A 26,733-nucleotide genomic window follows, 5' to 3' on the forward strand; every position below is an offset into this window, starting at 1 on the left:
TTAGCATCCTAGTGTAACAGCCGTGCAGCTGTTTCTCTAGTTTAGGTCAGTCACCAAAATGTTGGCTGTTGATATAGATCTTAGTTGTGAATAGAAAACCTTGTTATCCAGTGAGTTTCCAACCTGATGAAGTTTTTCACAGATTCATTCAATGATATTCATACGAAAGTTGTTCTACAGATTTGTTGTAATGGTGTATAATGTCAAGTTGTACCAGTTTTATATTGGTTAAAGTGAGAAAAAAAACTTAAAGAAAGATGTTAAGTTGTTTGTTTGGTATCTCACAAATTCTACTGTCTTGGGAGCTGCTAAAAAAATAAAGACTTTAAGATGTACAGTATCTGGAAACAGAATCTGTAACAGAGTCTCTAAAAAGGATTTGGTGATAGAGCTGCAACTGGTCACTTACTAAAATGACCGTCGGAAGTTGTCAACCTCGATCGATTGATGATCAATGAATTGACTTGAAACTTGGGATTGACAACTGGGAGCAAAATCATTATACGTACATATGCTGCATTTTCAGCTGGGCAAAGAAAACTTAAGACTTGTACGGATATGAAGAAGTCATATAATCACAATGAGAATTCATAGGAAATGTAGGTAAACAGGCTGCTAGTTTTTAAGCAATAACTTGCATTTAGAAATATGAAACATTTCCTGTTTTGTGGCAAGAACTTTAGGGTGAATTCTCTTTGTTGAGGGCACAGTTTTGTCATACCCTTAAAGGCACCCAGAGCATTTTATGAGCCTTGAAACTCGAATTAGAAAAACTCAAATTTCTAGTCATTCCTACACATCGTAAGTTTCAACAACACTATACCATTACATATTGACATTAAAGGAGCAAAGATACGATGTCGTTGTGTGGTGAGAACTGATAGAAAATCTAAGCCCTAATAGACTGATCCTGACAGTCCATCACAATTAGCGGTTTGACCAATGAGATCTTGACAGCATGTCCGTCAAATATTTTCATTTTTATGTTTTAATTTTGCATTTCTACATTTTGACGGAGGTGGGCGGGGCTATGGTATCGGTCTATTTACACTAGGCGCGTGAAACTAAAAAATCGCCATGTAGCTTATTTTTGTGCGGCTTTTGAGCACTTTTGATATGAAATTAGCACGCAAATGTGGTAATAAACAGTGGCATCAAATGTCAATGTCATGAAGATTACAGCAACTAGAACAGTTTTCAAGCCTCATAAAATGCTCTGGGTGCCTTTAAGAGAGCTGACCGTCACATTGAGTTGATGTAAAACCTTAGCAAAGGGAATTGTCAAGGATATATTGTAAGCCATAAAGAATTCTAATGAAATTACAGAAAGGTATTTACATATTATGTATGTTTATCTTTTATCTGGCGTTTTAGGTACATAGTACTTACTATATTATTCATGGTGTATTTAGACTTGGCTGAGGCTACTGACAGGATGTTCCTGTCATTAAGATTTCTTTTGTACTATTGACAGGAAAAATATTTGTTGACTCCGGTCAACAAGAATATTTTTGTACTATTGACAGGATGTCCATGATCCTGTCATACCTAATCATAATACATTTGTAATTCCATACATCTAAATAAATGAAACCCTAACCATCAGTATCATCATACAAGATGGTTCAAAAAATAAAAAAATTGACACTCCTGAACAAGACTAATTAACTACTAAAAAGTAATTAACTATTGAATGAATGTTTTTGAAAAATGTCCCCACCAAGATAGTAGTTCGGTCTTCTGTTTGGCAGGCGCACATGGTACTAAATGAACCATTACAGCATTACATTGAATGGGAGTAGAAAAGAATTCATTCTAATACATTTTTGCAATATTGACAGGAACATCTTGTCAATAGCCAGGGCATCTAGAGTTTATCTTGCTTGTGTATTTGTTGTGTTTCTTAAATGTATCAATAGCATCACGTACATATACACTGTTGAATATTAACTAGTGTTAAATAACAGCATCATACAAATGTACATGTACATGGGCATATAAAAGAAAGCAGTTATGAAGCATAGTTTGAAGCAGTTTAAGAACATGTTCACACTTGTGTGACTGTATATTCATGTCTGCATGAGTTGCATATTGACATCTTTTGGGTCTAGGTAAAGTTTGCAGCCGAAGAAGTCAATTTTTAGGTTCGATAACCAGGCTACAGAACGGTGTGTAAAAGTAGAAAACAGCTTCTTCCCTGTAACTTTACCTAAATCAAAAATATGTCAATACGCAACTCATACGGACTCAAATACACACACAAATGTGAATGGGCCATAACATCGTAAGAAGCAGTTAAACATTGGTAGAATCATTTCGACCTTGTTAGAATCAGTTTCAGGTTAGTAGAAGCAATAACATGATAACCAGTTGTTATAAGTTTGAGTCATTGAATGACATTTTCACCCTTTCCCTGGTTTATACATTGAACTATGATTACTATATCAACCATATATTATGTTGTAGAATTATGTTATATGCTGACTTGATATTTTACGGTTTTAAAAGGTGACTGGGTGAGCGCTCATATATTGGTCTTATTGTTTGGTATGTATTGTATTCACACTTTACTGTCCAAATGAACAATTACATGTAGACAATGCTTGATACCGGTACTCGAGACATATCAGAAATTGTATTGTATTGTTGTACATGGGTTCATACACAAGAATAAATTGATACTTGAGGGTCATCTTCCACGTCTCAATGTATCAGAAGTATCACAAAGTCTCACCTTAAGACAGTTATGGCACCTTAAAGTTTATACCCCTTTTAACACACTTACATACAGCCTTGGAGATAATTGACTAACAATGCAACATTCAAAACTGTAACGGTTTTTATGATAAAGTTTTATTTGTAAGTTCTTACCAGAGGGATAATTTTAACATGAAACAATGTATAGGAAAAAGTATACAGACAGTGCAAATTAACAATGGTGACAAGTGGAAAAAGTGACTGCTACAGAGTTGTTTGGGTTTAACTTATTTTATTAGGTAGTGAAAGACGAAATGTCCAATTTTTCTACAATTAGTGGGTTTTGATAGGTTAACGTGGTTGTAGTTTTATTTTCGTCAGTAAACGTTTGGAAATTGTCGTGGCTTTTATAAACAGTGTTTAGACCCTGTCATTGTATAATGTACAGATGGCATCAATTTTTACGTGTCCTTCGCACTTTAGTAGCGCACCCTTAACCACAAGAAAAATGTCAAATTTAATGGCAGAAATTTCCTTAACTTTGATTTTAAGATATCAAGGTTCATGCTCCACCAAAACTTGTTTCTATACCCCTAGGTATCAATTGGAGATTTTTGAAAATGTGTCCCAAGGAGTGTCCTTGTATTCGTTTGTGCGTTAAAGAAATCAAATGCAAGTTGGCCCAAATATATTTAGCGATTTTCCCTTTTCATTCGTGTTAACACTTGTTTTCTCCATATGTGTAAAATAGCTTAATATCTGATAATACTGGTATACCTTATTTTGGCCGATTTCCGCAACTTTTTCATCTCGATTGAGAAGTCTAGAAAATATGGTCGATGACTTATGATGGAAAGAGTGAAGGAACGAACGAATGAATGAATGGATGGATGCAAAACCCGGCTTCTCCGAAGTCGACCACACTGCGCACGTGCACATCCGCACTTGAGATCCGCCGCACTGTTTACACAGGCTGGATCAATAACCCTCCGCGTTTGCACAACCGATTACTGGAAACAGAGAGGATATTCTACTTACTGTAATCTTACTGAAAACCTACTTCACACACAGGAGACGTAATTGGCTTAGCTAAGTGAGCAAACATCCTGAATTACGGAGGCTCAGTCCCATGTATTACGTATTTAGAGAAAGAAAGGTATACTAGGAATGAATACAACCTTTCAGACGACAAATCTATATGTTAAGCGTAGCGAAAAGCAAAATTGTTGAAGAGAGAAAAACATTTTACATCTTTAGATAAATATAAGATAGAAGTAAGAATGAATGAATGGGAAGAGAAAAATCCATAAGTAAAGCACGATGAAAGGCTAAGATTCTCGCTAAACCAGGAAAAATGTAGTCTTTAAAACACCGTACATTAGACTCAGTCACTTGTTTGACGAAAGTATATAGCGCAATGAATTGGGCTATTTTCAGGGAACCTGAGAAAAGAATTTATGCATTTACGTTAAGCATATTACAAAGGATGGTTATTTAACAGAGAAAGTGCAGTGTAGTCTTTTTAAACATCCTGGATTAGTAAGACTTGGTCGCACGTATTTTGGCTTTGAATTTATGAATAGAAAGTGTGCAAAAATCTATACGGTACACGTGATATAAAATTACCAAACAGCGGTAAACGAATTTTAGTGTACGAAGTACCGCCAGTCACTTTAACAAATCTAAATATCTATAATATACACGTTATGGAGTGAAGATACCATGTACAATTAAACTAGTGAAAAGCGTGTATTTTTAACAGACGCGTCAAACTGGATTGACAAATAGCCTAGGGTTTCCGATATACACTAGTAACCTTGAAAATTGGAAAAAAGTCCTTGCAAATGTTAAAAAAGGAACTCCTTCGTCTTCATTGCAATTAGAATTTTTTGGGGTTGGAGATGTAAGTTATTAAGGACATGTATTTCATATAGCAGTCGTTTATGGGTTACTAGTACTTGGTAGTAAACTCGTAGTGTTTTGTCCAGTTCGCTCATGTCCAACCATTCTTCTCTTTAGCTTAAGACTTTTCATTTAAAATCCAACATCCCTTCAAGTTACTCAACAGAGATCCACTGCTGTGGCATACAGTAAAAAACGATATATATTTATATGACAAACAAAAATTCGTCGGTAAAACCTACTTTAACATCGTGTAGTCATCAAAAAGTCGGATCCTCGTTGCCATGGCAACAACCAGGTGTTTCTCCCGCCTCCCGGATGCGGAGAAAGTTCTCTCCCCACATCTACCCTACCGATCACGCCCTACGGTTCAGCTCTTTGTTCTCCCACTACGAGCTATTTCCCTAAGTGGCGCATACACTTCTATATACTTCATCGATTTTAGCACTTCAAGTGCGACGATGTACGTGAATCAGCACGTAGAAAGCTTAAGTACTACTCTCTCCATTCATAAACGTTAATAAGATTAATTAAAGAGTAAACATCCTCGAGAATTTACGTCTAAGGTAAGATCGCATCCTGTGGAAAGATCTTTTCTCTCACACGAAGGGTTAAAATCGATACGGTAAGGTATAAAGGTAGCGTGGAACTCCGCGCCTCACCAAATCCCCTACGTTTGAAAGCGGGGGTTTGTAGATAAGATTTTTTTCGTGAAAATTATTTCATCGAGTTCTACTTGGTGATTCTTCGGCGGGAGTGGCGCCTAGAGCCGAAGAGAGAGAGACCATGGGACCGTTCGTGTCCTTGTTCCTTCTGTCCGTGCTCTTTTCAGCGGAGGTTACTGCGCAAAACAGGTCGGTAGAATTTCCGATGACATTTTTAAAAAGATAAACTTTGCTTCCTATCACAGTTCTTGGCAAAGAAGATGCGTTGAACCCTCTGAGCGAAATTAATATCTGAAGTTCTAAAAAATGTTTTTTTCCTAGTTCATTCGGTATCCTTTTGCCAGTGAAAGGATTTCTTTTGTTAGTCAGGATTGTTATTTGCCACGTTATGATATTAAGTAAACTAAAGAAATTATAAAGAAAACGTATTGAATTCAAGGCTGTGAAAACAAAACGTTATTTTTTATATATTCGTGACCATATAGCCATGTAAAATTGATCCACAAACCCTCCTAGACACGAACAAAAATGTACTGAAACTATCGAATTGCTAGAGGATTAGAAATTTGATTTTGAAATTCCAGCAACTTTTGCGAGAAAGAGGTCCTTGTGGAGAAGGAGGTTGAGCAGGAGGTGGAGCTACCGGTATGGAAGGAGCTACGGTACCAGGACTGCGCCACCCAGCGGCCAAATGACGTACTGCTGGGCAAAGAGACATCCACCGTGGACGGCAAAGTGTACTGTCACTTCAACAGGTGGGTGTTGCCTGCGCTTTGTACTATTTCAGCTAGGCCCCGTAACTGACACGTCGTGACGTTTGCGCGTCTGATTTTAGCCGATGCAACCAGAAACACCATTTCTATCAGGTTACTGCTACGCTACGTCTATGCGAATCCCGTTTAACTACACTTACCCCCGATAGTATCAAATTCTACTGCGTGGTCGAATAAGGGAGATTTGATTGATTTGATTTGATTTATTCGGCTGTAAAAAGTACAGTCAGGGCTACCCAACTAGCCAAAGGCTTAGCCCTGGTAACAGTATTCAATACAAACGCTCACAGGCTTCATTACAAACAAACACGCGGCTAGGTATTCAAGTGTCCCAAACTATTGGTGTGTACCCAAACAGCTACAACAGTACCGTCAGGATTGTACGTTTGGCAGGGTCTGCATGAGTCAGAAGTATGAAAACACGCTGGGTTTTTTTTTTGGTTTTTTGTTTTTGCTGCCAGTCAATAGCGAACGGATGTACATGTACTGATGAATTACTAGCCTCAGAGTAGATCTTGAAGGAACACGCTTTCCCGTCTGGTTCTTGTCTCCACTGTGGACGGCAAGGTGTACTGTCGTGTTAACAGGTGGTTGCTGCCTGCGCTTTGCACTAATTCTGCTAGGAGCGCCATTGACACGTGGTGGCGTTCGACGTGGGTACTCCTTGTTTTCGCCTACAAGCAAAGTTCGTAGCATGTGTAGTGGCATGTGTACACTTGTCCTGCACAGTTTAACGTCAAGATAATCGTAAGATACAAGCACTTATGCACCAGTACCCTTCAAAACATGTTCTGAAACTTTATTTCCGCGACAGTCACTATATCGTCATCAGTAGTGTTAAAACCGATTTCCTTTTGATTTCCAATCTTACACAATAACATCATTACGTCACACCTATCAACAGTTGTAATCAAGTGCTCTTGCAGCCTTTAGTCTGAAAAAAGAAGTAAATTCTGTCGTCACGGTTAACGTCACAAAACACTATGCAGCGCAATATCAAAGCCTTTCCCCCCTTGATTCCCAACTTAACACAATAAAAGCTATACGTAAACACGTGGACCGCATCATGATTTGTACTGAAGCGCTCTTCAGTCTGAAAAAGGTATTTCGCTGCAGTCATATCTTTGTCAATGCTAACGTCATTCAAAACTCTCAGCTAAAATGCTGTTCCCTTTACTTTCTAATCTTACACAATGACATATACACGTCAACCCCATTAACGGAAGTGTTCTTAGGGCCTTCTGTGCATTATAAACGTCTGTATTGAGTCAGAGTTTATACTAATAGGCTTACGACAAGTACCCCATTCACACCCTCTTCACTCTATCGATGTATCGATTTTAAATCCCACCTCTTTTGTCATTGGTACGGTCGGGGAGAGCGCCAATCCCGGACGTGGTGGTTTAATGCTCTAGATGACGTTTAACAGAATATCACCAAGCAGAGGTTCGGCTCCGGCTTAACTTGTTTTTGACGTACTTTTGTCGGGTTTTCTACTTTGTCAGGTTTTCATTATGTCGCCAAGCCAAGCACTGTCAGAACGTTCATTAAAACTAAGCCAAACCTCTGCCGGCACTTACCCCTGGACGGGGCAAACTGATTCAAGGCCATTCATGAAAGGTCTAGCAGTGGCTTGGCGACCTAAAGAAGACCTGACAGAATATAGAAAGCCCGACTAAAATACTTAAAAAACAAGCCGGAGTCAAACCTCTGCTTGGAGAGTAGTTTATAGAAGTGTTTGCTCATATTTTTCTCATTGATTCTTTTCCGTCTGTTGTTTTAAGATTCAGTCTGTTTCATTCAGTAGCTCTTAATGTTAATCGATGTTGTTCAGAATGTATGTGTTGGAACGCCATTTTGGTGCACTAATTCTAATCTGTTTGTCAAAAAACTCGCTTGTTTCGAATGAATCCAAATCAAATTAAAAGCAGAATATAAGACGCCAGCTCGTATACGTAAAGTCGTATTGCATTTGAACTCAAAAAACTTAATTACTTCTGCCTCCCACCGTTCCTACTGCAAGAGCGAGACACTTTTTGTTCCTTATTGCTGGCCGAATTGTTGATATTTTTATAATAGCTCATGCCGAGGCTTTATTTCAAACATTCAGAAAACCTATATAACTAGTTTTCCGACTGTACTGGGCTTTTTTTGCTCCCAATAATGTCTCATGATTATATAAGCAATAGGATCAAGTTTGGATGGCGTTAATTAGTGACTTTAACTCGAATTGCATTTGACAGAATCTGCTTCCGTCTTTACTTGGGGCCAATGATTAAGTTTTAAATTAAACTGTGTCGGGGTTTCGTCCCGACTTACAACCCCCTTCCTACAAACGCTTCGGTCAAGCGTCGCTGTTTTCTTGGTCCCTCCTCATGAAATGTAGTGATAGTCTTCCAGCTGCCTTCGTGTATAAATCTTGACACAGAGACAGTAACGTTATATCCAGAGAATCAGAACATCTGCTCATTATAAGGCCATGTTGATTTGATATGGGTGACTGCGCGCGCGCATCAATTTTCGTCCATTCCCTAAAAAAGGTTTCGGTCATACTGTAAATCATACAAAGCAGCTGGAAAGTGAGAAATTATATGGTTTAAGTTGCAAAAACAAATATTTCAGAAAACGGATGACAATGTCATAGACTGCCAACGTCAATTCCAAATTCAAAGAAGAAAATGACGATTGGTTGTGAAAGAACAAAAATGAAGAATCTATTACTAGTATTCTGTATACCATAATCTTTGTGTTTAGCTTTGTTCATCCTTCCTGGTCAGGTAGATTTCATAATGAAGGTAACTTTTTTTTTGTCAAACTTTTTTTATTCGCATGTATATGCTCGCGTCAGTTCTGGGGTTCCCAGAGGATATCATCCATATGATCAAATCAACATGGCCTGATGTGTAGTTACGTAGCGTGGTTATATATTCCTTATGATGTCACATGACATGACATGACAAAATGAATCTGTCCGGATGAATATGCAGCTTGTACTCTTCAGTAACCTGGTGTTCTACGCGATGAGGCGGTTTACCGAGTATACAATACAACACAAACAAACAAACAAACAAGCAAACAAACAAACTCGGTTTATTCCAGGTCGACCATTGAGACGGTCGTCCAGTTGGTGACAGTGACCGAACCTGACACCATCACTGTCTGCTGCGACGGCTACACGGGAGATACCTGTGAAATAGGTGAGAGAAACAACAGGCGACTAGGGCTTTTCGTAGATGTTAACACTTTTCAAATGATAGCAACAATCTTGATTTACACAACAAAGGTACAGCGACTTTCGTAAGGTCTTCTACAACTTAATAGCAACAATCTTTTTTGACACAACAAAAGTTCAGTGACTTTCGTAATGTCTTCTACAACACTTTTTATAGCAACAATCTTTGTTGACACAATAAAAGTACAGCGACTTTCGTAAGGTCTTCTATAACTTTATAGCAACAATATTTATTGACACAATAAAAGTACAGCGACTTTCGTAAGGTCTTCTACAACTTAATAGCAACAATCTTTATTGACACAACAAAAGTTCAGTGACTTTCGTAATGTCTTCTACAACACTTTTTATAGCAACAATCTTTATTGACACAGCAAAAAGTACAGCTACTTTCGTAATGTCGTCTACAACACTTTTTACAGCAACAATTTATTTGTTGACACAATAAAAGTACAGCGACTTTCGTAAGGTCTTCTACAACTTTAAAGCAACAATATTTATTGACACAACAAAAGCACAGCGACTTTCGTAAGGTCTTCTACAACACTTTTTATAGCAACAATATTTATTGACACAACAAATTAAAGTACAGCGACTTTCGTAAGGTCTTCTACAACACTTTTTATAGCAAAAATGTTTATTGGCACAACAAAAGTACAGCGACTTTCGTAAGCTCTTCTACAACTATACATGCAAACAAACAATTGGATAAAAAATAATTAACCATTGGAACGTACAAGTATACGGACAATTCAACATGTCGAGTTTAACGTTTTGCTTATTACTAGGTCTAAACATTCTTTGATTTTGTACTCAATAAGGGTTGTCTCCTTCTAGAACGTCGTTCGAGTTCGAGCGACTAAAAACGTCTGAAGTTTCGACATCACCCTTATCTGTTATGCCAATACCTGTAGTTCAGAACAATACCGCATGATGTCGTATGTTCTGTTTCTCCACCCAGCCATCTGCAGCCAGGGGTGTGGTAACGGTGGGTCATGTGTGGGACCGAACACGTGTGACTGTACCGGTACCGGGTACACAGGAGACACCTGCGATACACGTGAGTCTCACTTCCGTTGTGGTCTCCTCTTGATTGACAGTCCTTGCACTGGTTTTGTTACTTTCTTTCATAACTTAACGTGACTGCCACGATGCATTAGGTTTAGTTTGCAAGTATTTCATGCAAGCTGAAAAGAATGAAAAGAATAAACAAGCGTAAATAGTTTTAAAACTTGAGAATGAATGAATAATTGACGATACAAAAGAAAGTGAGAAAGAAAAGAAACGATTACAGTACAAAGACTTGGTTCGTTACTTTAAACTTAGAATGCATTTAGGTTTTGTTTTATAAGGACATTATGCAAACTATAACCTGAGGGAAAGAAGACAGAAATAAGGGAAGAAGGAAAAGTGAAAAAGAAAAAAGATAGAAAGGATGTGAGAGAGAAAAACGAAAATATAAAGAAATGGCATTGCAGCTTTTACGCTACAATCTATCACGCTGATTCTCTATTTTCCAGCGGTTTGCAGTTTCGACTGTCTGAATGGCGGTTCGTGTGAGAAGCCCAACGTGTGCACCTGTCCAGCTGGCTGGAGCGGTAACAGCTGTCAGACAGGTGAGAAATTATGGAAAGGTGGTATGCAAATGAGGACCTCATTTGCATGATTAATGCAGACTCCAGTAATTTCATTCAATACAGGATAAAAGAAACCTGGAAAAGTATATGACTCAAATATGTTGAAGGAAACCCAAGCAATATTAGGGCCGAAAACCGAATTTTGAAAGTGAAGTTATTTAGTCATTTTTATGCATGCTTAGTTCAAACAACATTGTCACAGTATGTAACGACATCCATGATGCAAAAATATGATGTTATTGTGATGCAAAAACTCACTGAAAATCGTGGCCGGAGTTTATGTAGGCTCGCGAAACTAAGGGGACCATCGTACGACACAATTTTGTGCGGTTTTAAAATGCTCAAAGTATGAAGTTACTATGTAAATGTGCTAAACAATGTTAGTAAATGTCATTACCATAAAGATTTCAGCATTTTTTTCTATTTCCATTTTTTTGGCCCTAATATTGCTTTGGTTGCCTTTAAGATTCACAGCGTGGAAATCTACATAATCAAACATAAACTCCTTCATCTTTGCTTTTTTTCCAGTCTAATGTTTCTATGTTTTGTCCCCCCCCCCCCCCCTCCAGCGGTATGCAGCGCCCCCTGTAAGAACGGAGGAGACTGCATCGCCCCTGACACCTGCTCATGCCCCCTGGGATGGTCCGGTCTGGACTGTTCCACTGGTAAGAACCATTCAGTTACTAGTATCACGTGTACACCCCTCAGTATAAAATGGACTAGCCCAAGGTCAGAGGTCATAGAGAAATGATTGAATCAGATGTGGTGTTGATCAGAGCACTCCAACTCCAAGAAAGAGGTTTGCTGTGATTTACCTGTCAAGTGTTTGGAGAGCTCAACAAGTAAAGCATTGTACTAAGCTCAAAAACTAAAAGTATAGTAACTAATTTTTTTTCTTAAATGCCTCAGGGGCAGATCAGCCAGCTCCATTGGTTTATAAATTGTTTGGTAACTGTTGCCTCCTTATTCACCACTAAGGGTCTGTTTAATGATTCAAGTGAGTAGCATCTACCATTTTATTGTATACATCTACAATTATGAACTACATTTTATGAGCATTGACGAAAGATAATGAACTCGCATCATGCCATTCTAAGGTCTGACATCAATTTAGCAAAGATGCATTTTGATTTTTGGACCAATTTTATTTTTGCAGCTGATTTTGACTGCGGTGGGGAGTGCCTCCATGGCGGGCGGTGTATCGAACAGAACCTGTGCCAGTGTCCAGAGGGGTACGAGGGAGCCAACTGCGAAAATGGTCTGTTTATTGTTTTAAAGAGCTCTGTAAACATCTAGACTACATGTAGACAACAGTTTTGTTGTTGTTGTTGTCCATGTTTACATCATTCAAATATCTCTTTAGACTAAAGATTGTTTTGAATGTATTCATCAGCATCATAACACTTAGATAGAACAATGGAATTGGGGAAGGAGGCACTCAAGCTAATCAACATCTTTTGCACCGTAATCGTCCTAAGATAGTACAATACAAGGCTGTTAAGAACATACTGTCCGTGGTCAGATTTTCAATCCTTGGTATCAGAGATTGGAAACACAAACTGCCTGCTGCAATACAGACTCAATCAGTCAGGTGGGGCTTTAAAATCTGACATTTGAAAGGAGGAAAAGTTGGTCTATTATCATAATCTATAAGTTCTGTGCCTTTGAGTTTAAGGGTCTGTGTGTTTAAGGCCGAATCTTTAAGTATTACATGTATGTCATACCATTGACAGGTTTTAAAATCAATGAAGACGTGACTGTAAATAAACTAGAATGGCAACATTTTCGGGAAAATGCAGGATATTCCCCTCCCATTACCATGAAGTCTCTGCATAAATTATGCAAAGGAGGTCGGCATTAGCATAATTTATATACAGATGTGTTCACCTCTCCTAAAGGTACCTACATCTGAAATATGACAATCGTAGCCTTTACGGTGAGGGATATGCATAAATTATGCAAACGAGGCCCTCATTAGCATAATTTATGGCTAGGTTTTATGACCCTTCCTAATGGTACCTACATCTCAAATATGACATCCGTAGCTTTCACGGTAAGGGAAATACAAGTTTATGCCTAAATTATGCAAATGAGGTCCACATTAGCATAATTTATGGCCAGGTGTAGTCGCCTTTCCTAAAGGTACCTACAACTCAAATATGACATCCATAGCTTTTACGGTAAGGAAAATTCAAGTTTATGGATAAATTATGCAAATGAGGTCCTCATTAGCATAATTTATGGCCAGGTTTCCTGACCTTTCCTAAAGGTACCTACATCTCATATATGACATCCGTAGCTTTTACGGTAAGGAATATACAAGTTTATGCATTAATTATGCAAATGAGGTCTGCATTAGCATAATTTTTGGCCAGGTGTGTTCACCTTTCCTAAAGGTACCTACATCTCAAATATGACATCTGCAGCTTTTACGGTAAGGGAAATACAAGTTTATGCATAAATTATGCAAATTAGGTCCTCATTAGCATAATTTATGTCCAGGTGCATTCACCTTTCCTAAAGGTACCTACATCTTAAAGATGACATCCGCAGCCTTTACGGTAAGGGAAATATAAGTTTATGCATAAATTATGCAAATGAGGTCCTCATTAGCATAATTCATGGCCAGGTGTGTTCACCTTTCCTGAAGGTACCTACATCTCAAATATGACATCTGCAGCTTTTACGGTAACGGAAGTACACGTTTCTGCATAAATTATGCAAATGAGGTCCTCATTACCATAATTTATGTCCAGGTGCATTCACCTTTCCTAAAGGTACCTACATTTCAAAGATGACATCCACAGCTTTTATGGTAAGGGAAATACAAGTTTATGCATAGATTATGCAAAAAAGGTACTCATTAGCATAATTTATTGTCAGGTGTATTCACCTTTCCTACAGGTACCTACATCTCAAATATAACATCCGTACATTGTAACATAAGGTACATATAACTTTCTGCAATAACATTAGTAGAGCTACCACCGCGCATCTACTTGGTTTTTGGCAGAAGAAGAAGAAGAAAGAAGAAGAACAGGCAAGCAAAAACAATATATCCCCCTTCCCACTGGAAGGGGAATATAAAAAAAGTTCTTTAGAGGTTCCGATTAGGAAAGAGCTTGAACTGTCTGATAGTGACAGGATATGTTTCCCTTGCAGCCATCTGTGGCTCCCCCTGTCTGAATGGAGGACAGTGCGTTGCACCCAACAAGTGTCTGTGTCCGGAGGAGTATGATGGAGACACCTGCGAAATCAGTGAGTCCTTCACTTTCTTATCTCTTTTGTTTATTCATCCACTCCTTCATTCCTTTACTTCTTTCATTCACTTTCCTTTGTTTTTATCTTTTGGTCATTCTGTCTTACTTTCCATTTCGCTTTTAAATTTAGCTTTCTCTTTCTGTTTTTCTTCATATCCTTTCTCTTCTTTTTACTCATCTCCTTTCGTCTTCTGCACTTTCTTTCCTTTCTTTCTATCTCATTCTTTTTCATTCATTAATTTTCTTTCTTTCTGACTTGAATATCTAAAATGAAATAGTAAAATACAGTGTATAATCATACATGTTATTTCCAACTCATCTGTATTCTATGAATTGAATGTTCTTACTTTGGTATGCTTTACTTTCTGTTTTCTGTTTCTACTTAGAGTAAATTCCTGCTATACTACTTTGCAATTGCTACACAGGTTTGATCCATGAGTGCAGTAGCATAGGGTTGCGTTTATTTTACATCCAACATATACACTGTCCATCAAACAAATGTTTGTGTATTTTCCTGCTGTTGTACAGGTCTGATCAGTGCTGTGGCCACCACCCCCACCCCCCTGCTTGGCTCCGTTGGGTCGACCCTACAGGAGGGGTCGTGTTCCTTCTGGGGCGACACCCACTACAGCACGTTTGACGGACACCACTTCTACTTCCACGGGAACTGCTCCTACAACCTGGCTTACGAGTGTGGAGGACTGTTCTATATTCAGGTTGGCCAATTATTGTTTTTGACAAGGATTCAAGGATATTGTGGGTGGATGATTTATGAAAAATTTGCACCAGGAAAACTAAAAAAAAGAAATGTTGCTGCAGATATGGCCTCCGTTGCCCAGTATTGATCATAGTAAAATCCAAATTTACATCAGCCCTACGGCATCGAATATGGCTAAACAGCCCTATACGAGAATGACGGTCTCTGCCACAAAAATTTTAAGCTGGCAGTTCTGTTGCAAAGCTCTTTTTTGCGGATCCGCTTTTCTTCTTTTAGGACAAAATGACAGAGACAAAAATCTATTGACCTGGAAGAGAATTGTAATGATATTTTCAATCCTATTCTGTTCTGGTTTAGAAAATTGTCAAATATCACTCAAACTACATAATAATATCATTTACCAGTAACTAGTGTGAAAACTCTGTACAAACGTGTTGTTCAAAGGTCAAGTTAAAAGGTTAGTCATGAATTTTGAAATTCTTAAAATAATGTGATCACATTTAGTCCTAATTAAGAGTTGAAACTAAAATTACTTTCTTTGTTTTCACCAGATATTAATATCATGAAAAATATGTGTATCTGTTGCACAATGTTTGACTTCACTGTGTTCAATACAACTGTTACACAACATTAACCCCCAGATCCTGAACAAGTTTGAGTGCAATGTGGACGAGTCAGACTGTGACATCGCCGTTCGGATCATCTCCGGTCCGGCGGAGATCACGGTCACCCCCGGTCATCACACGTTCTACCAGGACCAGGAACAGACACTACCCGCCATCATCAACGCCGCCATCACTGCTGAGAGGATTGGAGCTTACACCATCCTCAACTTCCTAGATGGTGAGTTTTATCTACTAAAGTGGGTATCTAAGTGGACTGTGCCAAAATTGGAGCCATAGTCGCATATAGTTTGAGTCTAGTTCATACCCTTTTGCTGCATTTTGCCAAATACAATTATTTCAATCCTGAAAAAAATTGCCATTTTAGGTGATAAATTGGTGACTGTTCGCGACAACCTGGCTAATGACATTCGCAAAACCTGCAGCCAACGGGCCACAGTCCTGTGAGATGCCTGCCTTAGGCTTAAACTGATTTACTGAAATGTACAATGGCTTTACTGTCAAAAATATAATGTGGTAGACATGGACAGGTGTCAGATTATATGTTTTGTACTGTCCTAATCTATAGCCGTCAGACAAAGATTCAACATACAAAATGTATTACAGCACATCAATCTAAGACTGAAATGCTTCAAAACATGAATCGCAATAGTGTGGTTTAATTTAAGATCTATTCCTAAGTTAAGTGCTATTTGATATCTCTTATACATAAATGAATACATGTACTATCATCATCCTCATCATTTAAGGTGACTTGCCTGGAAGTCACTCAACTTCTTCAATCTTGAATTCATATCGAAATGTTAAGATTTTCATAGTCTTTTCAAACTGAACTACTCCTAAAATGTTGTGAAAAATAACCTTCGCTAATTTTCATCTCAATAAAGAATGGAGGTATAGTATTTTTGGTCCGTTTGTCTGTGTGCATGCGTGTCCAATGCAATATCTTAAGAACCTCTGAATGGATTGCAATTATAATTAGTACATGGGTAGGTGTTGTGGACCCGATGGTAGCGGTTAATTTTTGGCCTCCTGGTGGCCAACTTTTGTACTGCAGCAGAACTTACGGTTATCGTATCATTGCTCCTGCACATGCTGTGGTCTTGTTGTACATTGTTTGTTTGTTTGTTTGTTTACACAGGAGTGAAGGTGCTGTATGACGGAGATGAGTCGGTTACCGTGGTGGTACCCAGCGGCCAGCGTGGCAGCATGTGCGGTCTGTGCGGGAACTTCGACGGAGACCACAGCAACGACTTCCACAGCATCTCTGGAAAGGTACCCTCAGTTCTAAGACTTGCCTCTAGACTCACTACTGTAAATCCATTTAATATTGTGGTTGGTAATTTCAGCTGTTTGGGTTTACGGCATTTAGTTTTAACAGTGGGAAGAAACAGCACTGTCTGAGATGGTAGTAATCAAAAATTTGCAATGATGACATTTTTGCGGCTGACTAGTGCCCGTTAAAGTAGCTTAGATTAGGTTACCATTAACAAATCAAGAATTTTTGCAGATTTTTCTCACTTTTCATCACACAAGATGTACAAGCAGGTGTTGAAGAGACGATACCAAAAAGATAGCATTCTGGAAGAATTTTGTCAAAACTTCACACACTTTGGCCTTTAACTGATAAACACAATAGTTTCCACAAGGAAGTGAAGAATTCCTTTTATCAAGTCACTCACACTCACTCACTCTCTCCCATAGCTTAGTCAGCCGTCGGGGCAGCATAGGTTTCTGTGAAGGCTCTCCACTGCTGGCGGTCTTCCGCCAGTCTGGTCATCTGGTTGACTGAATGACCGGCCAATCCTTTAGATCTTCTATATCAAGTCATGATTGTTCAGAACCCAATTTAAGTCTACTTACTAATAGGGATAATTTGATCACTGATCAAAATTATTTTAGATACGATGATCGTCTTCTCTAGTCCAGTCTTCACAAATTTTGACATTGAACATGCTATTAGAACTGACAATTTAAAAAAACGTTTTGAAGATTAATTTCATTACCATCTCTTCTCTCAGGCATTTGACAGTGCCACAGAGTTTGGAAACAACATGCACGTGAACGATGGACGCAAATGCACCCCCGCACCGACCAACCCTCCCCACCCCTGCGCACACCTCGCCGCAGACGAGATCACCGCCATCGAAAACCGCTGTAAGATCCTGTACTCCGAAGCCTTCTCAGCGTGCCACGGGACCGTGGGTCCGAAAGAGTTCTACGACAGTTGTGTCGTGGACGTGTGCGAGTGTCGTTTGGGGAGTATCAACGACTGCAGCTGTGATGCGCTGACGCAGTACTCACGCATGTGTGCACAGAAGGGGGTGGAGCTACAGTGGAGGAACGAGAATCTGTGTCGTGAGTCTTAACATTTTTTTCTCATGAATAAAGACTCATCTAGATGATTCTCAATATTTTTTTTATAGCAGACAGGTCATCATGTAGTAAGTCCTCGAACTAAAACTAAAAGCTGTTATTATAATAATTATTGTAATGTCAGTCTTTCTATTAGTTTCTAATATTATTCCAAGTTTGTTACTTTGTAAAGGCGGAAGCTATTTTCAATAGTCTTCTATTCAAAGATAAGGTTTTGCTTTGAAAATAAAGCAAAGGCAGATGATTATCATGACGATGATAAAGATCAGAAGACTGGTTGAAAGTTCTTTCAATTCCTTTCTCAGCCTGGTAGATAGGAAAGAGGTGACACATGGTTTAAACTCATTGTCATTACTGCATATAAAGAATAAAACAACTTGGCATATCTTGAAGACTTGAAGAATTCTTTAACCACAACCATTTTTTTTTTCTTAGTGGTCTTGAAACTTCTGCTACTTTCCTCACAAGGGCAATATTGACAGGAAGTACAGAATAATTATATTTTCCCTCCCCCAGCTAAGACCTGCAGCAGTGGACAGGTGTATACAGAATGTGGAACGTCCTGTCCGAAGACGTGTGAGAACGCTGACTTTGACCTGGAGTGTACCGAGGCTTGTGTGGATGGATGCCACTGTCCCAAAGGTGGGTACTATGAAAATTGAATAACAAAACAATTTTTTTCAAGAACAGACATTTCGATGACCAACTGTCATCTTCTTCAGGGCAATGCTGACTGTTTCACTTTGCACAGTGCAGCTAAAGTGTATAGCTTTATTCATAAATGATTTGCCTTTGGGACCGCATTTGTAGCAGAAGCTTTTCAGCTGCAGTGTAAAGTGAACCAGTCTGAATTGCTCTCAGGACGGTCTCTGAAATGTCGGTTTGGACTACGCTCAGTGATTATTGGATTGTATTACTCCTTTTGAATGATAACCTGTGTATGGGGGAGCTCTAGGCATTAGCTTGAGGTGTTAAACATCTGCACATAAAAGAACTCAACACACTTATCGAGAGAGGCCTTATTTGGCCCTTGTCATCTTAATAGAAGAGCTTGAAAATACCTGGTAATGGTAAAAGCATGCAATTTAGTCTAGGGCTGTGATGTACTTTTCCTACTTGATTACAATGATGATAGTATTAACCATTCATCCATTCACTGATATTTTCTATTTCCCCTCAGGAACCCTGTGGGATGGAGATAACTGTGTTCCCCGTGAACAGTGCCCATGTATGCTGAGAGGACAGCAGTACCCGCCTGGGACCGTCACACAGAACGGCTGCAACGACTGGTGAGAGCCTGAAAAATAAACTTTTCTTCTTTTGACCGATGCGGAACTTTGCAGCCACCAGTCTAGCAGCTGTTCCTTCTTCATAAAACTACCTACTAAAAAAAAATTATTATACATTTCTCCTAGGTACTGTAAAATATATTCACAAATCAACCTAGCTTTGTTGGCTCTCCTACATAAAATTTGACATTCTTAAATGAAAGTGATTTAAAGAATCATCATAATCATATCCACCTCCAACTCTCTCTGACAATCATCATTGTAAAAATACAAAAGAAAAAATACACAAGAAAATTATAAGAAGAAGTAAAGTTGAATTAAGCTCGTTCCCACACCTTCCATTGTATAACTATAAGGGCAGTGCCCATCTCAGTCTGCATGTACCACAGCATGGGGCTATAGTCCACTGGTAGTGTTGGGACACTTGGGTGTACAACTTCAATGCCCTTTCTCCTAAGTGCTGAATGCAGAAAAAGATGCAATACTGTATAACTTTACATGTACCAGGTACCTGATTTTTACAGTCGTTGGTATGACCCAACCGGGTTTTGAACCCACGACCTCTCAAATGTAAGGAGACCACTCAACCTACTAGCTATAGGCAATTTCACAAGTCTTCTCCATGGTAATCATGAACCCAAATATCTTCCTTTTATACATTACAGCAAATGTGAGCGCGGGAAGTGGACCTGTGGTACCAACATCTGCCCGTCCACCTGTTCCGTCATCGGGGAGTCCCACTACACAACGTTCGACGGGCGCCAGTTCCAGTTCACCGCCAACTGCGAGTACGTCCTGGCGCAGAAGCGTCCGGGGACGGCCGCGCCGTTTATCGTGTGGGTGGAGAACTCCAACTGCGCGCTGGAGGACGAGGGTGTGTGTGCTCACAGTCTGTCCGTGCAGATCGGAGATGGAGCCATCTACAGGTACAGTGTTTGAAAATGTCCTTCTATTCTGAGACTTCTGTTTCGTGCAACTGCGAAAAAAATTTTTAAACCCAAGCCCTATGCTACACTTGTAAAGCAGGTCTCCGTAGTGTTGCCAAATATTTACTGCAGCATCTGTTTTTTACTTATAAAGCAGAAAACAGACTTTTGTAATTTAATAATTTTACGGTACAGAGAGATCTTGGCATGAAAAAAACTGTAATTTTCTTCCCAAAACTATGAAAACTTTTTTATCCATCGACACATACACATGTATCTATCAAATATAGCTTTGACACATATCTATTATTTTACAGGTATTTTGCATGCATTGCAGAACAAAATATGATGCATTCAAGAAAACATGTGTAAAGAAAATGGGGAGATATTCTGCGTTTGCTAGCAAATTTCAGATATTTTATTTCATTTCTACTGTTACCCTCATTTCACCATTTCTTTATCTCCAACAAAAACAGAATGAAGAATCTGGATAGGATTAACTACAACAACACCGATATCAGCCTCCCGTATCACGGAGACGGCGTAACCGTACGCCGCCTGTCGTCCGTGCTGTCCAAGTTCGAGACCGACATCGGGCTGGAGATAGTCTGGGACGGAGGCTACAGGATCTACATCAAACTCCTGCCTCAACATGCCGGGGAGGTGAGCTGGTTTAACACGATCATTTACTGTCTACAGCATAGCTGGTTTTAAAAGTTGATGTCCGTCAGGATTTGTTTTTAAATTAGTGTAATTTTGGTAATTGCATTAGGTATCAAAGTGATCAATCTGGGGGATGGTGTGAAAAGTAGCCTTGGCTGTTGAGATTTTGAAAATGTAAGCATAGCTAAAATGTTGGCATTATATGGGGGGACTAAAGTATTGTCCAGCCCTGTCCTTGGTACTGAATTTGTTGTATCTGTTAATTGTACAAAAGTTTTTGCTCACAATACTAAATGTAGAAAAATTAAGTTCAACTTGATTTTCATAATAAGATACCTGTTTGTGTGTATCATTGATAAAATGTTTCTGAATAGTATTCAGTCTTGTGAAATGTTTGTCAGATGAAATATTTATATGATTAATATTAGAGTAAGAATTATGTATGTATGTATTCTGGGCAAATGTATCATTACAATGCAATCTTTGAATGAACCTTTTTTCATTTGACATTGATTTCAAATTGATATCATAATTACTTCAGGTGTATGGTTTGTGTGGCACCTACAACTACAACCAACAAGATGACTTTGAGACGCCCAACGACGACACAGTGGTGAACACCGCAACCTTTGTCAACTCCTGGAAAACCAACAGCGACTGTGCTGATGTCCCAACAGGTCAGTTTCAATTTGTTTTAAAATCACAGAAACTTCCACAATAGGAGGGGAAACAAGGCGTTGGCTGTGTTTTAAGTGTGTGTTTCAAATAACTTTATTAAGAAATGTAACGCAAGATGGGACATATATTCACAGTGTGATGAGTTTACAGTAAGAGGTCACTATAGAAACCAGAAAAATAAAACCACTGTGAATATTTTATTATTTACAGTTTATGTTTCCTTTCTTCCATATGGGTACTCATTGTCTATTCTTCCTTCATACAAAAGTTTGTCAGGCTCCTCTCAAAATTGCGATGATAATGTTTTTGAAAAAACAACAGCACATGACAAACAAAGTTGTGTGGTCGTGCATATGTGTGTGTTTTTTTTTTGGGGGGGGGGGTAAATCTATGCCTCATCAGCTAACCACTGCATGAACATTTATGTCTACAACTATACTTTACATTTGGAACCGCATCATCTCACCATTGTTGCTTAACAACATCTTAATGTAAATGTACATACTTTACGTTTGGGACACTGCATTGTTAGCAATAACACCTAACTTTGGTGCACTGTGAACCAGTCAGTATTGCCCTGATGAAGATGACAGACAGTCATCGAAAGATTGGCTCATGTAAGTACTTGGTTCTGAATAAAAGAACTTTGCTATTTTTGACAAACATTTAAACCTTACACACAACATAAAAAAAAGAGAAAATTGCTCAGGGGAGCTTTCGAGACAAACTTTCTGTCTCTTCATCAAACTGGTATTAGGGTCAGATCTCGTCTTGGAGTTCTTTGCTATACAACTATACTAATTGTACAAATCATGATTTTTCTGTCTTTACCCCAGGAGTGACCATGGATGCCTGTACCATCCACCCCACCTACAAGTCCTACGCCAAGTCAGTGTGTGAGCAGCTGAAGGCTGACCCGTTCCTGTCCTGTAGCGAGTTTGTCAGCCCGCGACCTTTCATCTCACAGTGTGAGAGCGACCTCTGCATTTGTCTCGCAAGAGGTAAGAGCCTTTTTCAAGGTCAAAACTTCTTTCTTTTATATGTGACGATATTGCACGGTCTATCCAAGATTTTTGTAATGGTTATACATTAGTTTTAATTCATCGTCACACTGCGATTTCCTATAAAGTTATCTTGTGTCTTGTATCTTGTATTCTTTTCATCAAAATGAATGATTTTTTTGCCAGCTGGTGTTACAAAGAAATAAACTGTTTTCTCTTTGCTTGTACATTCATGTTGATTCGTGCCATACTGATCTGGTTGATGGTAATTTTAAGTAAATTAAGTCCTTTCTGTGATTTTAGATATTAATGTCAAATTCTAGTGATCACGAAACTTCACTTATCTTAGCAAATAGATTCATCAGCCAGTACAATGTATGAAGCATAGTTTCAATCATGACAATGTTTCATCATGGAGTTTTCTGTTGACTTTACATGATATTGTGTTGTTTGTGTTTGTGTAAGGTGCCTTATGGTAGAATGTGTTAATTACCTTTGATATATCTAATTTGTTAGTACTATCTAATCAAAAAATAGATCTGACTCATTCTGAGTGAGTATTAACTTAAGAGGTATTTAATGTGGCTTTGTATGTATCACTTTCTAAACACTACAGTAAGTAGGGATTCATCCATTAAGATTCTTTACAATAAAGATAGTTCACTTGTTTTCTTTCACATATTGTGAATTAACTTTGTGACTGAGAAGATATTGTGTTTACTTACTAGTAATGTCTTCTCAACCTTAGATGCAGACCCAGACAGTTGTAAGTGTACCATCTTTGCTGCCTATGCCCGAGAGTGCGCTCTGGGGGGAAGGGAGATTGACTGGAGGGGCAACAACACTTGTCGTAAGTATCTTCCTCAGCTCAGCCAAACAAACTTTAAGTTTATTGATAACATTGTGAAAGATAGTATGGAAAACTCAAATAAAAGAGGAGATAGTGAAAAGATTTTTGTTCATTTTGATTGTGGTGTTAGGCTTTATGACATGTGTGATTGTTGTGATTGTTGTTGTTGTTGTTGTTGTTTAGAGCCATGGGGTGCATGGCAGGGCAGGCCAGGTGTGGCGGTTTTATGGTAACACCTGTGTGATTGTCATTGTTATTGTTGTTGTTGTTTACAGCCATGGAGTGCAGTTCTGGCCAGGTGTGGCAAGAATGCGGCCCTACCTGTTCCCAGACCTGTCGTCAGATCAGCGACCAGGAAAAATGCACAGAGGAATGTGCTGAGGGTTGCAACTGTCCTAAGGTGAAGTTCTGTCCTAACATTGTTTGTTATTGTTATTTGGTAGGCCGACTACTCTTTCTTCGCAGCCAGGGGCTGAATTTCAAAGAGCTTACAATTTGCGGGGCTAGATCTCAAGGGTTTGGAGTGGCTGCCATTTGGGTGACCTCAATACAACAATTGCCCCATGTGCAACCATAGGACTGTAGGTTTTGAACCACTCACACCGGGAAGGTCCCCTACGCTTTTTGATAAGCGTGGTGGGTTCTTTAACGTGCCCAAACACAGAACCTTTATTTATCGTCCTATAACGTTAGCAGGACTATTCCGTTTTATCATGTCTAAGAGATGTGGCATTTGAAACCAAATTGCAAGGGGTCCTGTACCTTAATAACAATATAATTCCATTTTTTAAAGGAATAGTGAGACATTTTATTTTGCAGAAAAGCAATCAATATTACTGTAAATTTATTCAATTTCATGGCAGAGGAGGCTTATAAGTAAATTGCTGTTGATTATGAGGGGTCACTGTTAAAACCATTGAAATTATATACTGTAAAATGTAGAAATGTTCGCGGTAATTAAATTTCACGGTAGGGAGAAAATGAAGTGTTCGCGGTGGTTTTGAATTCGTGTTTGAAACAATAGTAGTGCTGCAGTCACACAATGCCATGGAACGACCTTTTTGGTCCTTTTACTTTGCGGTAAAGATTTCACCGCAAAAACCATGAACATAAGACTACCGCAAACATTTTTTCATTTACTGTATTAAATACCACTGTGACTGCAAACATATGAGGATTTGTAGGTAACTTGAGGGGGTCAGAAGATACTAACAGCATTTTCTATACTTTTTCTTGATTTTTAGGGTGAGTCCTGGGATGAGGAGAATGGCCAGTGTGTTCCTGTAGAGGAGTGTCCATGTTACTACAGAGGGAACGTGTACAAGGCAGGCGAAACAAGAAGAAACAAGTGTGAAATATGGTAAGCTCTGCTTAGAATCCTCAAGAATAAACAAGTAAAGAAACTATTTTATGTTAAAGTTAAAAATTGTACAATTGCACAATTGCAAAATAATATGGAACAAGACTTAGTGTCAAATTGTTAAACTCTGCTTAGAAATCTAAAGAATCAGCAAGTAAAGAAATTCTCTCAGCAAGGTGTAACTGAAATTTTACGTATAGTGTTGATTTCATGTACAGTGAGAATTAATATGTTTATGTATGAGAAATCCCACGCTAGCCTTAATATGATGTGCTGAAGTTTGCAATACACCTTTTTGGCTGCAATGATATTTCATCCAATAAACCAGTCTATAAGTAAAGTTATGATGAAAAATTTAGGGGTTAAGTCAAAATCCACTATTGTGAGGAAAGTGACATTTAACATTTTTTTCTTGCAGCACGTGCAAGAATGGTGTCTTCAGCTGTGCAGAGGACAAACAATGTGACGGTAAGAAATCTAAATTCAGGTTTCCATAATATTCTTAGTCAATTTTGTACCATGCATTGTGTCATGATTAATAGATTACAATTTTCCAACTTGATTTACAGTATTGTTAACTCAGATAAAAGTCTACATTTGAACTGCTTGATTTTTTCCGTAAAAGGTAAGAACAATGTTGCTGACCAGCAAACAATTGCCGTATTACAACAATGGCCATAGACAAATTATGCAAATCTCAGGAATTTTTAAAATATTTTTCTCATCTTTTTTTTTCCAGAGAAATCTCTGTGTACTGGTGGCAAGGTGTGGTCGTCCTGTGTAGAGTGCGAGAGGTCCTGTCTAAACATGCACGTGGAATGCAAGCCGTCCAGTTGTAAGGAAGGCTGTGCCTGTCCAAATGTAAGCCTGCAAGCAGCTACAATATTAATGTTTCTGTACTGTTCTTTAGTGGTTAAGGTTTTCAGATTGGTTTGGCCGGTTTAAAGTCTTAATGCTTATTCTTTTGTTCCTAAATCACATTAGGCATAGTATCATGATCATAAGATTGAATATGTGTTCCTGAAATAATCAATTTAGTTTGTCAATCTTGAAAGCCACATTTAGAAATATGAAACACTAAAGAAAGGAACTTCGATTCTGGCAAAAGTACTTGTTATCAGTATCAACTCTGTATTCTAGTGATATATCTTTTGTATCTTATGTATGATTGTCCTGTTTCGTCAACCTTTCTCTTATGTGATGTATTAATCTACTGACTGTATGGACCACGTACAGGAAAGAGTTACTGAAACGTTAAGATAATTTTGGATTTTCTAATTCAAATCAGAGAATAGATGGCTTACAAATCATTTCTTGTTATCTGTTTTAAATGTGATATTGCAGGGTACTGTGACAGAGGATGGGAAATGTGTGTCTGAGGACCAGTGTCCATGTTACCATGAAGGAAGGAGCTACAAGACAGGACAGACTATCAGGAAGGACTGCAACAGATGGTATGGGAATACAACCAAGACATTGCTGTCTTTTGTATTTTCTTGTGTCTTAGATATCTTAGAAGAACTTTTGAATTGTCTTTTGAAGGAACAGATGAGGAACTTACTGTATGTATTTATGGCACAACAGATAATACATTGTATACGAAAGGTTTTCAAATGGAATATGAGCTTAGATTCTGTCAAAAGTCTCTAAAATACTCTCGGTTAAATCGAGAACTATGTTCAATATGGTGTGTGCTCTTTGCCTCATGGTATTATGCGACTTTTGTTCCTTTCATTCTCAGTCGCTGCCTTGGAAGCACCTGGCAGTGCACCAACAAGAAATGCCCAGGTATACATGAGAATTTTGATGAATGTTCAATGAATAATGCATTTTATTTCACTTCATATTCAAAGGGGTACAAGCCAAAGTAGCCTTTTAACTACAGATCAACTGTTTTAAAAGTCAAATAATGCATTGCACTTTCTATATATAACAGTCATTAATAATTTTCATATTTCACCTTTTTTCAGCCATCTGCTCAGCATATGGAGATCCCCACTATGAGACCTTTGACAAGCGGCACTTTGAGTTCCATGGTATATTTAATACAGACATTGATTACTATTATTGATAATGTATCTCC

At 38.5% G+C, this 26,733-nt stretch overlaps 1 protein-coding gene across 1 annotated transcript in view; it reads left to right on the plus strand.

Moving 5' to 3' along the window:
* The first annotated feature begins 5,385 nt into the window (after positions 1 to 5,385).
* Positions 5,386 to 26,733, plus strand: part of LOC136447674 (mucin-6-like) — a 32,399-nt gene continuing 11,051 nt past the window's right edge. The window contains exons 1-26 of the mRNA XM_066446716.1: positions 5,386 to 5,453; positions 5,849 to 6,019; positions 9,137 to 9,234; positions 10,231 to 10,329; positions 10,790 to 10,885; positions 11,476 to 11,571; positions 12,063 to 12,164; positions 14,069 to 14,164; positions 14,695 to 14,882; positions 15,526 to 15,727; positions 16,649 to 16,782; positions 17,529 to 17,865; positions 18,400 to 18,525; positions 19,064 to 19,172; positions 19,838 to 20,098; positions 20,575 to 20,761; positions 21,303 to 21,438; positions 22,276 to 22,440; positions 23,189 to 23,290; positions 23,566 to 23,690; positions 24,535 to 24,650; positions 25,069 to 25,118; positions 25,390 to 25,511; positions 25,995 to 26,104; positions 26,392 to 26,438; positions 26,621 to 26,686. Coding sequence (XP_066302813.1) covers positions 5,386 to 5,453; positions 5,849 to 6,019; positions 9,137 to 9,234; positions 10,231 to 10,329; positions 10,790 to 10,885; positions 11,476 to 11,571; positions 12,063 to 12,164; positions 14,069 to 14,164; positions 14,695 to 14,882; positions 15,526 to 15,727; positions 16,649 to 16,782; positions 17,529 to 17,865; positions 18,400 to 18,525; positions 19,064 to 19,172; positions 19,838 to 20,098; positions 20,575 to 20,761; positions 21,303 to 21,438; positions 22,276 to 22,440; positions 23,189 to 23,290; positions 23,566 to 23,690; positions 24,535 to 24,650; positions 25,069 to 25,118; positions 25,390 to 25,511; positions 25,995 to 26,104; positions 26,392 to 26,438; positions 26,621 to 26,686 — 3,409 coding nt within the window. The remainder of the gene's footprint in view (positions 5,454 to 5,848; positions 6,020 to 9,136; positions 9,235 to 10,230; positions 10,330 to 10,789; positions 10,886 to 11,475; positions 11,572 to 12,062; positions 12,165 to 14,068; positions 14,165 to 14,694; positions 14,883 to 15,525; positions 15,728 to 16,648; positions 16,783 to 17,528; positions 17,866 to 18,399; positions 18,526 to 19,063; positions 19,173 to 19,837; positions 20,099 to 20,574; positions 20,762 to 21,302; positions 21,439 to 22,275; positions 22,441 to 23,188; positions 23,291 to 23,565; positions 23,691 to 24,534; positions 24,651 to 25,068; positions 25,119 to 25,389; positions 25,512 to 25,994; positions 26,105 to 26,391; positions 26,439 to 26,620; positions 26,687 to 26,733) is intronic.

The sequence above is a fragment of the Branchiostoma lanceolatum genome, chromosome 13 (assembly GCF_035083965.1).
Source record: "Branchiostoma lanceolatum isolate klBraLanc5 chromosome 13, klBraLanc5.hap2, whole genome shotgun sequence".
Classification (NCBI taxonomy): domain Eukaryota; kingdom Metazoa; phylum Chordata; class Leptocardii; order Amphioxiformes; family Branchiostomatidae; genus Branchiostoma; species Branchiostoma lanceolatum.